Source organism: Aplysia californica, unplaced genomic scaffold (assembly GCF_000002075.1).
Source record: "Aplysia californica isolate F4 #8 unplaced genomic scaffold, AplCal3.0 scaffold00174, whole genome shotgun sequence".
NCBI classification, from domain to species: domain Eukaryota; kingdom Metazoa; phylum Mollusca; class Gastropoda; order Aplysiida; family Aplysiidae; genus Aplysia; species Aplysia californica.
Window position 1 is genome coordinate 1,092,796 of NW_004797444.1, and position 14,490 is coordinate 1,107,285.

The 14,490-nt window shown below is 38.7% G+C and overlaps 1 protein-coding gene across 1 annotated transcript in view; it reads right to left on the reverse strand.

Moving 5' to 3' along the window:
• Positions 1-6,251: 6,251 nt before the first annotated feature.
• The window catches only part of LOC101860568 (organic cation transporter protein), a 30,925-nt gene continuing 22,686 nt past the window's right edge, over positions 6,252-14,490 (reverse strand). The window contains exons 7-10 of the mRNA XM_005098190.1: positions 13,401-13,627; positions 12,368-12,543; positions 7,949-8,100; positions 6,252-6,821 (exon numbers count right to left, since the gene is read on the reverse strand). Coding sequence (XP_005098247.1) covers positions 6,719-6,821; positions 7,949-8,100; positions 12,368-12,543; positions 13,401-13,627 — 658 coding nt within the window. The 3' untranslated portion in view covers positions 6,252-6,718. The remainder of the gene's footprint in view (positions 6,822-7,948; positions 8,101-12,367; positions 12,544-13,400; positions 13,628-14,490) is intronic.

Below are 14,490 nucleotides of genomic sequence, written 5' to 3' on the forward strand. Positions count from 1 at the left end.
CTTTGTTCCTTCATGGTCAGGTAAAAAAACTTTTTGTACGCTCCTTGTATATATATATATATATATATATATATATATATATATATATTATAAAGAGACAGACAGACAGACAGACAGACAGACAGACAGACAAACAGACAGACAGACAGACAGACAAACAGACAGACAGACAGACAGACAGACAGACAGACAGACAGACAGACAGACAGACAGACAGACAGACAGACAGACAGACAGACAGACACAGAGAGAGGTGGGACAGAGGCAAAGACAGGGGGAGATAGATAGATAGATAGATAGATAGATAGATAGATAGATAGATAGATAGATAGATAGATAGATAGATAGATAGATAAATAGAGAGAGAGAGAGAGAGAGAGAGAGAGAGAGAGAGAGAGAGAGACAGGCAGAGACAGAGACAGAGAGACAGAGAGACAGAGAGACAGAGAAAGACAGAGAGAAATAGAGAGACATAGAGAGGGGGAGGTGGCAGAGAGACAGGGAGACATACTAAGATGTATAAAAAGAGTAAAATATGATTTTTTGAAAAACACGCATGGACCTGAATTGCAAAATTGATGTTAGAATCAATATAGTATTATTATGCAGTTCCAAATTAACCCTCTGCCCTATACAGCCATATCAATCATTAGCGAGATAAATAAATGATGCTCTTGGTAAAATTACTCCCTCGGGCATTTTTGTATATTCCTCATGATATTATTGACAATTACACAGGCTCTGCCATGCTGTTGATTTGGAAGCGTATTGATAACACTGGTCTACAAGGAATTTGCTTTGGGCTCATAACCATTTGATGTTTACTAATTTTGGGACACAGAATGCGAAAATGATGATCGTTTTTTTATGTTTAGGCTTAGTGTTTTATATACAGCTTGTGGTCGATTTTCCTTACTTTATGTAATTTTAAAAAACATACAATAGGACAGTCGATGTCATTGATATTCCACTACAGATATATTTTAGTTGTACGATACAATTGTTATGAAAATACCATCGTTTTCTAAGTTGTATCGAAATAAAAAATATTCCTCTATTGCTTCATTGTGACCACTATGATTTTACTTAGCAAACAGTGTGTTGTTTCAGAACCATTATAGCTCCTGGACCTTTTACTCTATGCCAAAAGTCGTTCTACCTCGTCATTGTTTAACATATCCCGGCAATATCTGTTACATTATTCGCGGCGAAACAACATAATAATGATATTAATGCACAAAGGAGAAAGATGCGTAACTTTAAAAGGTCTATCATCTTATTTTTAGATGCAAAGTTGGTGACGAAGACAAAAGTTGGTCTCTCTCACGTATGTTGTGCCACAAACCTTCCCCAGTGGTTGCAAAGGAAAAGAAAAGCAATGCTCTTTGCAGTGCCAATGGTTTAGCGTGAACCAAGCAATCACTCAGATGACTGTTGTATTGCGCAACTCGTTGGAAGAGGACTTAAGATAAATTGAAATAAAGCTAATTATCAAGATATTCCATCTGCCCAACGTCTACTACCACATGGCAATTTTTGATCAATCCTGTCGAGCCAGAGACATTTACTGATTTGAAAGAAAGGGAAGGAGATACTCCTGTATAATAGACTGAAGCTTCAGCATTTAATGAACCTGATTTTCACTCAAAGTTTGTAGCAAAAATACCATATGGATTGAACAACCTTCTAACAGATTTACAGTAGCCAAAACACAAAACTGAATTGATGGGTTCAAGGCTCTAGCAATGGAATTTGCTTGCTGATTGAGTGAGAGGGAGCACATTTTAGAAATAATGACACGGATTTCCGGCTTTTTTTATAATGAAAGACCACCTAGTTGTATGTAACGATGTGGACGGTGTTTATGAATAATGTTGTGCTGTGACTGAAGAACTTGGGCGACGTGTTCACCAAGTCATTGTAGCTATGGAAAGCGACATCAGGGCAAAGGGATTGATAGTGTGTTAGCAGATTATTGTTGGTTTGTTACAACAAATGTACCAGAACTTGAGACCAGAGGAAAGCCAAGAAACAATGAGTGAAATAAGTATAAAGTAATTGCCAGTGTTGTCCTTACCTGTTATTTGTAAATTATGAAAACCTGATTATCTTGAAAACTAGACTTAAATGTCAAAATGTACTGTCACACTCGTGTTCAGTACCATAAATCCATTTAGGCTACACAAAGTAATGTATGAGACCTGTAGCAGAAATCTTAAAAACATTACTTGACTAGTACAATGTATGAGTAGAGTAGAAATAAATTACAATCCTCGAAAAATTGAAGGGTCAGTAAAAGTAAATTATAGCGTCAAAGTTACATTTTGCTACAAATAGAGTTTTTAGTAAGACGATATACGTCAGGGGAGAAAATACAACAAAGCATTTGAATGAGATGGCAGGGTGATTTTAAATCAGAGTTATGGCTTTCACAAATTACACAAACTCAATAGCACTTCAATCATAGCCTAGTCCAGCTGGGCTTGCTATTGCATTTTTTTTAAACGACCACAAGATGACATTAATTTTCAAACCTCTTCAACTTCTTGGAAAAGCGTCGTTAGAGTTCTACTTACATATAGCGTAAGTTCTTAGTTTTAGTAATAGTTTTACGGCGCTTGCACACAATCTTATCTTATAAGGGCCGAAAAATAGAAGGGTTGCAAGAACATAACGAACACAAAAAGAAGGAGGAGAGGAAATGACGATAGATGTTTGATTGGAAAGAAGCGAACCACCCCAGAGCACTCGCCAACCACCCACCATCGTGCCTACGTTCAGCGTCAACATTATTACTGTGGCGTCGATCAAGCCCATGGTTCGTGTAAAGATTAGATTCTTATGACAGAACGTTTGATCTCACACTGAGACCATTTAGACTATTGAGGGGGTGTGTTTCTTTAACCATGCATGCCAAGGCCAGCGCTGGGCTGAGCGGGGCACAGCATTCCTGCAGAAAGACGAAGTAAGGTGCTCGATAAAACAGATTTCCACCACACCAGAACAGAGCCTAGGTCATTCACTACCTGAGAATTACAAAATTCTATCTGACATTTTTAGCCGTTTTGAGTTACTGAGACCATGAGGTTAGAAACCAAATATTATGTTCTACCTGCTCTATCAAAACCGTTAAATTATTCAGAGTCGTTACCAAGACATCTAAAGAATTGCATTCGAAAAAGCTTAACCGCGTAGTTAAACGCAAAACTCTTTTACGTTAAATTTCTCAAAACAAGGTACACCTACTACTGATGAGCAGACAGAACTCTGTAATTATAGGGTAGCGATTTTATGTTCTATGGGAAAACGTAGCTGTTGAACTACAAGCGTCAGTTTCCTTCGTATAAACACCTCGGACTGGCGTATTTGTGGGTGCTCCCACTTCTTTTAATACGTTTCCGTCCTTTGAGCAGTACGTTTTATTCTGTTTGTGGTTACCTTTAGCTGCTTCTATATGTGCTTTTTTATGTGCTATAAATACTTTTTTCAGGGTTGTGAATCTTACTTTTTTCTTTACGTGTATATAACCTTGTAGATGACTTGTTTTATCCTTGCCTTCTAGACCTACAATACCATATTGACAGCTATTTTCTCATATGAAATCAATAACTTTGTTCTTTTCATCCTCTGAGAAATTGTTAATGGTGAAACACCATGTCTTCCTCAAGTTCTTATATGCCATCTGACAGGCGGCGCTATAGTATTTCCGCCGCCACTAGATCGTTGGGTCATTTTAATAGTAATCAGAACAGTGGTTATAATTTTTTGGTAAAAATATTTCTTGTTTTCCAGTTTATTATTAATATTACATTTCAGTGTATCATTGTCATTATAAAGATGCAACTTCAGTACAACGATTATTATCCCTTGGTAAAGTACTGTCAGGGTACCGGATGGGGTCTTAATAATGGATGGAGACCTTGGGCTAGTGCCCTTTCTGGTCGAAGATATCCAAAGACAAATAGACGTGCCTTATACCAATGGAGACGTGGAAGGACAAAAGGTGAGACGATTGAGAACTCGCCGACGCAGATATGCACAGAAACATACAATTTGAATGGTTGTTCGAAATGAACTTGAGCTGGTTCCCCCGATTTGGAGCATCGCTGTCGCAAGCAGAAGACCTGTGTTCGATCCTCGTGTGAGGAGAATTGTTATCGAGTGTCTTTCCACCAGGACGTTGGATCCCTCTCAGTCCGAGTTAAACTTGACGAACAGGGTAGAAACTCGCCTGCCAAATGATCTAAATTGTGTCGGTGGACGCGTTAAATTACGTACATAGAATTATATCAACATACGTGTAACACATTAAGTGTATATATATATATATATATATATATATATATATATATATAATATTCCATTATGTATATATATATTATATATATAATAATATATACATAATGAAATATATATATGTAAATAAATATATATACATATATATATATATATATATATATATAATATATATGTTATATATATATGTGTGTGTATGTCTGTGTGTGTGTGTGTGTGTGTGTGTGTGTGTGTGTGTGTGTGTGTGTGTGTGTGTGTGTTTGTGTGCGTGTGTGTGTGAGTGAAGATTGCTGTAAGACCATAGATTGCGCAGTCATCAGATTCGTAATTGAAACGTTGGTGACCGAAGAGTTTAAAAGAGGGTAAACCTCTCTGAACTTTCCATCTTTTATGACAGAAATCTTCACATCTGACCTCAGACTGGATTTACCCCGTTATGTCCTGATAAAGAAACAAAGCGTTTCGTCCTCTCAAGTCCCTACACTTTTAACTGGTTAAAACTCTCATTAACATCAATCTTTTTCACTCTGTGCCTGAGTATAGACCACCAACAAGAGCTCCCCATCGTCTGTTCCGGGCTATGGTTTCCACTTGTGTCCAGCAGGTATCCCATCACCTGAGGGTTGAAAGCTATGTACTTCCTTCAAGTTCATGTATTTCAAAACCTTCCTGTCTTTCTCTTCCCCTACTTCAAAACCTTCCTGTCTTTCTCTTCCCCTACTTCAAAACCTTCCTGTCTTTCTCTTCCCCTACTTCAAAACCTTCCTTTCTTTCTCTTCCCTTGTGCATCTCATCCATAGTCTTGGTCGGTAAAATTTGCTGTTTGGTTTTTGTCCAAGGTGTATCCATTCTACTTCTATTTTATCTTTCTGATTTCTTTACATACTTTCTAATTTGTTTGCTCCTACAGTTGTTCATTTTTCAAGGTTTTAAACTCCCAATCTAAAGAAAAATGAAAAAAAAGGTTTCAAGTACCCTTTTCATTCTTATTCAAAAATTCTCAAGCCCTGCTATTCCTATTCATTTAAGCTACAGATTGTACTATTGTCGGCAGACAAGTTCCTCTGGTCAGGCCCTTGTTGAAAGTTTTTTAGACTACTGTTGTTTCTGCAAGAGCAAGATGGCGAACCCGCTATGCAACTAGGTATTGCTAAAAATGAGATAAAAATGAGTTTGTTAGGGAGAAATTATGTTAACGGAAAGGAGCTTCTGTTTCACACGCCACGGGCTAATTGATTACAACTGTCTACAGAGAAGGTATTGCATTTCCTTCTTGCAATCCACTTTCGGATTCGTTTAGGCATACCATTGTAAGTCTTTTTAAGGGATTTTTTTTTTAAAAAGAGATTCTGTTGAAAGTGTGTGTTCATTTAGAGGCATACATTTCTATGGGTTAAAGAATGTTAAAAGAACAAAACGCCAAGAACCTTGTAACTGTGTGAAAGCTACACAATAATATGTAAAGGGAGTTTAATATGTTCATGCCATCCTGGCCTATCCAATATGGATTAATATATATTATATATATAAATATACTACAACGTAAAGGAATTCAAAAACATTATTCTTCCTTTTATACGTATGCCATATAACATTTCTTTGTAAAGATCTCTCTACTTTTAGACAAAGCAGCGAGAAAGATGTACCGGTAGGTCAATATATAGCAAGAAGAAGAAGAAGAAGAAGAAGAAGAAGAAGAAGAAGAAGAAGAAGAAGAAGATATTAACAGATGGAAGCATTATTATTGCTGCTTTTCTCGTTGTTGGTGTAGTTGTATTCGTCGTCATCTTTGTCGTCGTCGTTGTTGTTACTATTGTTTTTGTGTTGTTGTTGTTGTTGTTGTTGTTGTTTTTGTTGTTGTTGTTGATGATGATGTTGTTGTTGTTGCTGATATTGATGTTCTTGTTGTTTTTGTTGTTGTTGTTTTTGTTGCAGTTATTATTGCTGTTATTGTTGTCGTTGATGATGATGATGTCATTTTTTATTGTTGTTGCTGATGTTACTGATCCGATGCTGTTATTGTTGTCATTGATGTTGAAGTTTAACACCGCATTAAAGTGATGTATTCATTTGGAAGGTGAGCACGTTGTCGATCTTCACGGATGAGGCATGGTAAGATATTCAGTGAAGTACGAGAACATCACTCAAAGAGGAACGTCAAGTTAACTTCCGATACGACATAGTAATTAGATAGGGAGGTGTGACGCTAAAAGATTATAATAAGAAAATAAAAGGTATGCTCTACTTAAGTTTCATAACCACATCAGTCGGACACATCCAAATAAAAAGTACGATTACATTAGAAGTGCAAATTTTGGACAAAGACATAATATACATATAATTAGCCTTCTATGTATAGTTGTGTCAAATGATGTTTTTCCTCACTGCAGTGAATCTATGAAATGATCTTTGTTCCTTTAGCTCAGTATGATCCATCAGGAGTGAAAGCCTGGTTGTATTTCCCGTTGGAGCTGTCTTTTTCCTCGGCCATATTGTCCAGGACGTAGGCACTTGCTTTCTTTTGTCTGAAACGATCGAGCCACGCAATGAAAAACCGAACACGATGAGAGAATCTTTGAAAATAAAACTTGCAATTGCCGGACAAAGGAAACACAATAAATATTCTCTACAAAACCTCTTAACGTAAATAATCTTGTTGATGGTATAATAATACTACCCCATATCTTCAGTGGTAAAATAAATTTAAGATTCGGCAGTAAAGTCCGTCAAAAATTTATAGCGTTTGACGTTCAATATCTTGGTCATATATCTTCGTTTATAAAACTGCATTTTGGAGAGAAAAAAAATGTGTTCAAAGTAGGACGATCCAGTCAATGATCCTACCGTTACCCTCACGCATTTCCTTTTCAGAAAGACCTTCACTCCGCATTTCTGAGCTAGAAAAATATATTGGTTGGTATTTAGAATAAAAATATTCCTCTTTATTAATCCTCTTGGGAAATTTGTTTTACAATGGCTTAAATAGAAAAATTAAGGTAAACCAAGACTCACGACATTATAGCTCGGGTCATTACTGTGCAATACCCCATTTTTTTTGTCTAGGTTTATCGTGTCTTTCTCAAGGACACACTCTAGAGACCACTCACCTAAACGCCATATCATCGACATAATGCTAAACATTATGCTCGAAACATTCCTTCACCGAGAATATGAGCAATCGTGTTCGTTTTCTCAAATGCAACAAGAAAACCAAAAATAATAAATTTCCAGTAAGGCAGTAAATTTAATGCACCAATACAAGCTGTACCTCGGTTTCCGAATGTTGAGGGTACTGATAATTACATTATTATTAAGACATCAGTATCCAAAGCTTAAAAACAAAGAAACTTTCGAGTATAAGATCCCATCAAAAATAGAGATAGATAATGAGCATTTCGACTGAATGTTCACTACTTCCCTTTATATAACTCGTTGGACGTCAAAGAATTTTCTTCAGAAATATAAAAATTACATTCAGTAATCATTACGAACATCCCAGGCACTCATGTGTATAGATCTACATCCAAAACATTCATTATCACATTTTTCCATGTGACTTGCGCTCATTAGAATTATATACTGTTTTTTTTACAGGCTGAACGCCATTTTAGAAAAATGTATTTATCAAAAAAAAATTTAAAAACGAACTCACTTGGCAAAGTTTTTAGCGTCTTCCACAGTGTCTGGCAACTTCCGGTCCAGTGTTTCCGGCAGTAGGAGAGCGAGGAGACCTGCCAGGACACTGGCACCGCCGAATATGATGAGGGGTAGAGCAACGCCAAAGTGGCCATCCACCATGTCGCCCTGAGGGAGATGTGTTAAACGACGTCAGATATTATGATGTGGCAATAAATTAATGCTTCGTACCCTATAGACTAACTTTCGATATCTAAGGAAGGGCGCTCCCCTGGCTCTACCTGCCAGGGCTAACCTGGGCTAAAAGGGATACATCATAGAGGTGGGCAAATGGAGGTGTTCCATAAGATAACTTCCCCCAATGTGGGACTGGGACTTAAGTACATCTTCTGCGTGCAACGACAAAACGCTCAACAATTACATTTCAGATGCATTAAACTAAATCAAAGTAACCATACAACTGTGGAGGGACCTTAATATCTCACCACCGGAGTCTGTGATGTGACGGTTGACCACTTCGCTGTGGCACGCAGAAAACCTGAGTCCGAACCCAATGTGGGACGGATTGTTTTCGAGTATCTCGGCTAAAAAAAATGTTGTGCTTTGGCATTGTACCCCCCTCAACACGTGTTGGCCCTGACAGACATGGTCGGAGCCCTCCTTCTTAATTGTGTCGACAGGGGTTTAAAAACACATACATTAAAATTTTAAAAAGTATTTCAACAAGTGACTATTGGCAAACACCGTATTCATTTGAAAGTGAGCATTTTGACTAAGCGTAACTGGTTTAGTTTCAATTAAAAAACTGAAATTTTCTGCAAGTGTACACCTGTAACTATTTACGTTTATGCACTCAAAATTTCCTGAAAATAGATAAGCAGTGGGGTGTGATGGGAATTAACTGCAATTAAAACAGACTTCTTATCCGATAAAACTTTGCTAACAGGGTGGAAAGCCTTGAAAACTATGGGAATCTGCGTTCAATAATGCCCCGTTGGTTTGGGTTTTCTTTTCGAGTCAAGATCATTCATGTCGTTATCTTGCATGATTGGAACTGAGCTATCCATGCGCCCCCTTAGCCTCCAATCCCGTATTTGAATGTTGCGTCCCATTCAATCAGGATTGGCACTAACAGAAAAGGCTGTTTCAACCTTTTTCAAAACAATCTAAATTATGTCCATGAAAGCGAATCTCAAGTATTTTCATGAAGGCGTAAAACATTAACGTTTAAGGGTGTAGAGCCTATGAAAACTTGTCAGCAACCCAAACATCAGAATTCTCAGCGATAGACCTATAAACTAAAGTCGCCGAAGAATTCTGTCTAACCAGAATAGAACCCACGATATAGCCACACTTCGAGGAATCTAACCCAGAATAGATGTTCTGGGCCTGGTAAGGCGTTAGATTCTTTGTATAAAGAGCTTAATGGCACGGCATTGCAAGTTATATCATGGTAAAGTATAACGCTTTAATTAAAGAAATAAAGTGAAAATATGATGAAGCAAAATAAGCACGAATAAGTGGTTGATGTGAACAAATAGAGAAGAATCAAAATCACAATAGCAAACAAATATACATTCCAAAATAAAAGAAGCAAGTGGGGAAAATGATGCTCAAACACATGCTGCATGAGAACAAAAAGAAGAAATATTCTAAAAAGTGAAGGAGATGCTTTGAACAGACAGTCAGAGAACGTAAAATGTTTCAAAGGTAGTAGAGGTAAAAAGCCGATACTAAAATGTAATTTAAAAATTAAAATGACCGCCGATTCCGAAAGCAGACACAGAAGCTGCAATTAAGAAAATGAAACAAGGAAAAGCTATACAGCCAGTAAATATTCCACTTGGTATGATTGCCACAACAAAAGGATTAGCCACTAGAATAACAACAAAATTCAACTCTCAAATTGTATCTATGGCAGTGGTGAGATTCCAGAAGATATATATCTAGTCATTTTAAAAAATAGCTTCACCTAAGACACCTGGATCAATTGTGTGTGAGATAAATAGAATTATCTTATGAGCCATTTAACAAAACAAGTTCTGTGAGTACAAATGGAGAGAATGAGAAAAAGAGTATGACCAAGAATATGTTCACCCTAACAATGCAATTAAAAATGTATTAAAGTGCAGAAAGCTCTGTATTATTGAAAAATTTGGATTTGGAAGAGCTAGATGTTTGACATAACTGGAAAGGATCGAAGAATCAGTAGGAATTTGTATTTCTACTGTAAGAATTAAGAGAGAGTACAGGAAGTATAGCAGCTTAAGAAAAGGAGTGAAGCAAGGGTATGTGATGTCACCAGACCTCTTTAAAATATACAGTGAAACAATCCTTAGAATTAAAGAAGTACATGCAGGCCTCATAGTGAATGGTGAAAATATTACTAACACCAGATACGCTGACGAATCAGATTTGATCTCAGATTCAGAAATAGATCTTCAGGTGCTTCTAGATACAGCCGTGACGGACAGGGAACGAGGAGGGTTATTGTTGAAAGTGAAGAAAACAGAATGCATATTAATATCTGAAAACTCAGTGAATCAATCCCCTTTGCGACCTCTTACACAAAGATGGAATACTCAAACAAGTTCGACGATTTAAGTATTTGAGACATCTGATTACATCTGATGCCATATTCACAACAAAAATAAAACAAAGAATCGCAATAGCTAAAGGCAGCCTAAATAAAATGAGCTGAATCTTAAAATATAAGAACATCTCAATGACTACCAAAACGAGAGTTCTAAACGGCTATGTGTCGTCGAATCTTCTACACGGCTGTGAATGTTGTACAATTACCAACGACAGTGAGAATGAAATGGAAGCAACGGAAATGTGCTTTCTTAAAAGACGGTTTAGAATTTTATGGAACGGAAAGAGGCGGTGTTTAAAGAAGCCCACATTGACCGCTTGCTACTAAAGAAAAATTAAAAACAATTAGAAATAGACAAATGCGATTTTTGGGACACTTGAATTGACATAAAGGCCTTGAACATCATTCTCTCACTGGACACATTGAAGGCAAACAAAGCAGGGGTAGACCCAGAGCAACTTACGTTGGAACCCTGAGCAAATTGGCGATGGGGAAAGACCAAGATAATATATTCTTTAGAGCATCCACGCAAAGAAATGAATGGCGAGCTGTGATCGTGGATGTCTTTTGCAGGTTTGACATTTTGTGACGATGATAGTGAAACGGCAATAATTTCCAAGCATTGCATACTATCCCTGCAACTGCGCCCTTCAACCTATTTTTATCTTTAGTGAAAGGATATGTTTTATGTTTCAGTACAGTTGTAAAATAACGCTTACATACTGATCAAATTCACGAAAATATGGATTGAATAACTCTGTTTTACCCAGTGTCGTTTTAAAGGTAATTTTCAATGCCCGGAAGCTCACACCTTGTCATATCGTATTTCTCTGGACATTCATGATTTTTACGCTATGTGTACCGGGTGCATTGTATAAAACCCCACTTGGCTGTAAATTTGAAATAATGTCTTTGGTGTCCGCATTACAACGTCTGAGCTCTCAACAGATGCTCGCTATAGATTTGAGTTGATGTGCATTATGGGGAAGTTACTTTATCGAGTACCCCCATCTTTCTGCTGGGATGGTGTGTCACACTCAGCCAACGCCACCCTGGTAGGCTGAGTCCAAACAGCCCGCGGCTTAGATAAGGAAAACCGTCTTGATGGGGCCCCGGTGGCGTACAGCGTTTACAATCAAATTTAGAAGCGAAAGACCTCCCAGATAAGTGACGAGTCACCACGAACTTTTGCACAAGTGCTATATGGAACAAAGTAACGTGAAACGTATGAAAAGTCAAACTTATTACTTTAGCGGTCAAATCTGATTTCTGTTTAAAACATACCAAAATGGGTAGTATTTAACAATCTGAGATTCGATAAAACAACGATTTGTTGATCTCCACGCAGACACATTGTCTGTGACATGGTAGATACATACATACACATACACACACACACACACACACACACACACACACACACACACACTCACACACACACACACACACACAAGCACACTCACACACACACACACACAGACATACACACACACATACCCTCGCGCACTCGCACGCTCACTCTCTCTCTCTTTTTTCATACTCTCTCTCTATCTCTTTCTGTCTCTCTCTCTCTTATTGTCTCTCTCTCTCTCTCTCTCTCTCTCTCTCACACACACACACACACACACACATACACACACACACACACACACACACACACACACACACACACACACACACACACACACACATACACTGTCTCAATGGAGCTGTCGAAACATGTAGAATCATTTACATTATGATCGGAACCCCCTGCCAAGCCCCCTCCCCAAACCACACAAACAACAACGACTACAAAAACAGGCATGCTTGAGTTATTATGAAAATCAGAAAACGTACGAGATCAGCGATGTAGGGGGCAACAACTCCTCCTATCCTAGCGGAGAAAGAGCTGAGCCCCATCCCAGAATTCCTCATCACAGTTGGAAACAGTTCCGCCGAGAAGACGTAGATAACTGCAAAAGCGGCAGACGCTCCAAATTTTCCAACCATTGACAGAACCATGGTAATCCATTCTGTTAGAAAAGATACAAAAACTGTTGACTAATCACGGTGGACGAATGCGAGTGTGGGCATGTGTAATTGATCAAAGAGGTTAATATGTAGAACAAGAGCTCGTAACAGTGTCGTCAACCGAATATACAAGCGGGGAGAGGAAGGGAGTGGTATGACCATGCTTGGACGCTGAGCGTTGAGGGCAAGAACAAACGCAGTCCAATGGGAGGTGAGTACTCGTAGATACTCATATGGAGACATATTGGCCGTCTTGAGAGGAAATCTATAAGTTTGCACTGAAGCTTTGGGGCAGGACGGTGTTCAGTATTCCAGAGATAGTGGAGAGCGGGGTGTGGGCTCAGATTATCTATGTAAATGGGGGTGGGTGGAAGGGGGTGTCCACCGTTCATTTTTACGCGAACATTCATCTCAACTACAAACAGAACAAGCTTACGCGCTCTCCCCTTTACCTCAGGCCTCCGTAATAACAGGGACCACGGTAACAATGCAGGCCATACCTCAGAGTCAGACATGGAGACACCCTGTCGAGGCTTGCGACCCGAATATACGGGTATATTAGTACCCCCTTCTTCAAATAAATAGAAAATAAACGTAAAACAGCCAACCGACCAACTGGACCAACAAAACCAAAGAAAAGCAACAACAAAAAAAGAAGAAAAAAAGAAAAGAAAAATGCTATCCAACCACACCCCTTTTTCTCCTTTTCAATTTCTGTGAAACAGAGTTCATTGAAGTCTTATTTGAATAGATTGTCTGAAGAGTAACAAGTATCAGTGTACACCATACATTAAGACAAGGATATCCATCACAATCACAAACAGAAAAACAAAGCAAGCGTACGCGCTCTACCCTTTACCTGGGGCGTCTGTGATGACAGGTGCCATGGTAGCAATACAGGCCACACCTCCGACAAGCATGGAGATACACTGGAGGGGCTTGCGACCCGTGACGTCCAACAGAAGAAGACAGAAGATGTACGAGGCCAACTCTGCCACAGCCGAGATGAAAAAGTTGAGGTATATGTTGCCGGACAGACCCCCGACATTCAGGCTCAGACCGTAATACACCATGCTTGCCACCAGCCTGAAAAGGAGATGATGGTTGTTATATTATACGAGAGGGGTTCAATAAGTCTTTGGTCTGGGTATGAAGGAATCATGATAGAGTAATGAAAATTCTCCAGGCTTTAGACAATTTATTTGGAACACACACGTGCAAATTTTCCGGGAAAATCCGACAATAATAAGTCACTATTCAGCATGTTCAATGAAACCAAGCACAAAAACGTTTGGTTTTTCTTTGCTGGAGCTGTGCCATCAAAGAGTCTACATAACAAGAGGGGCCACTTCTCTCTTTGAGCTATTTTTTAAAAAGTGTCCTCAAAGTTCCGTGGCGCCCTCCTGGCAAATGCGCACCCTTTGCGAACAGGGTTACCCTATTTAGTTTAAAATATCAAAGTGAAACTAGCAGTTTTAAAATAAATTTCGGAAGAACGTTTTTTTTAATGGTTACGCTGACAAAAAAACTTCCTCCTGAGGAAAGGGTGATTGTTTTCTTCGTTTAATTTGACTTTACAAGGAAAGGCGAGAGGTCATTAAAATATTTTTAAAAACCCTAAAACTCCGCACTGAACGAACCCGAACTGTTGTTGAACAGCAGTCGATCTGCGCACGCAAGGAGATGCTATTCCTATTCTTCTGGAAAAACGAAAGAGAGCTTCAAAATAGACTGCAGCGCCATCTGAAGCAAAGAGCGGTCCGAATTGGTGAGAAAAAAGCGTGGAAAACTCCGCAATGGAGTCCTCGTATGGCATGACAACGCCCCTGCACACAGAGCACAACAAACAATCTGGACAGCAGAACAATGCGGCTTTGAAATCCTGCCACACCCGGCTTATTCACCAGACCTAGCTCTTTCAGACTTTTTTCTGTTTCCTAATCTTAAGA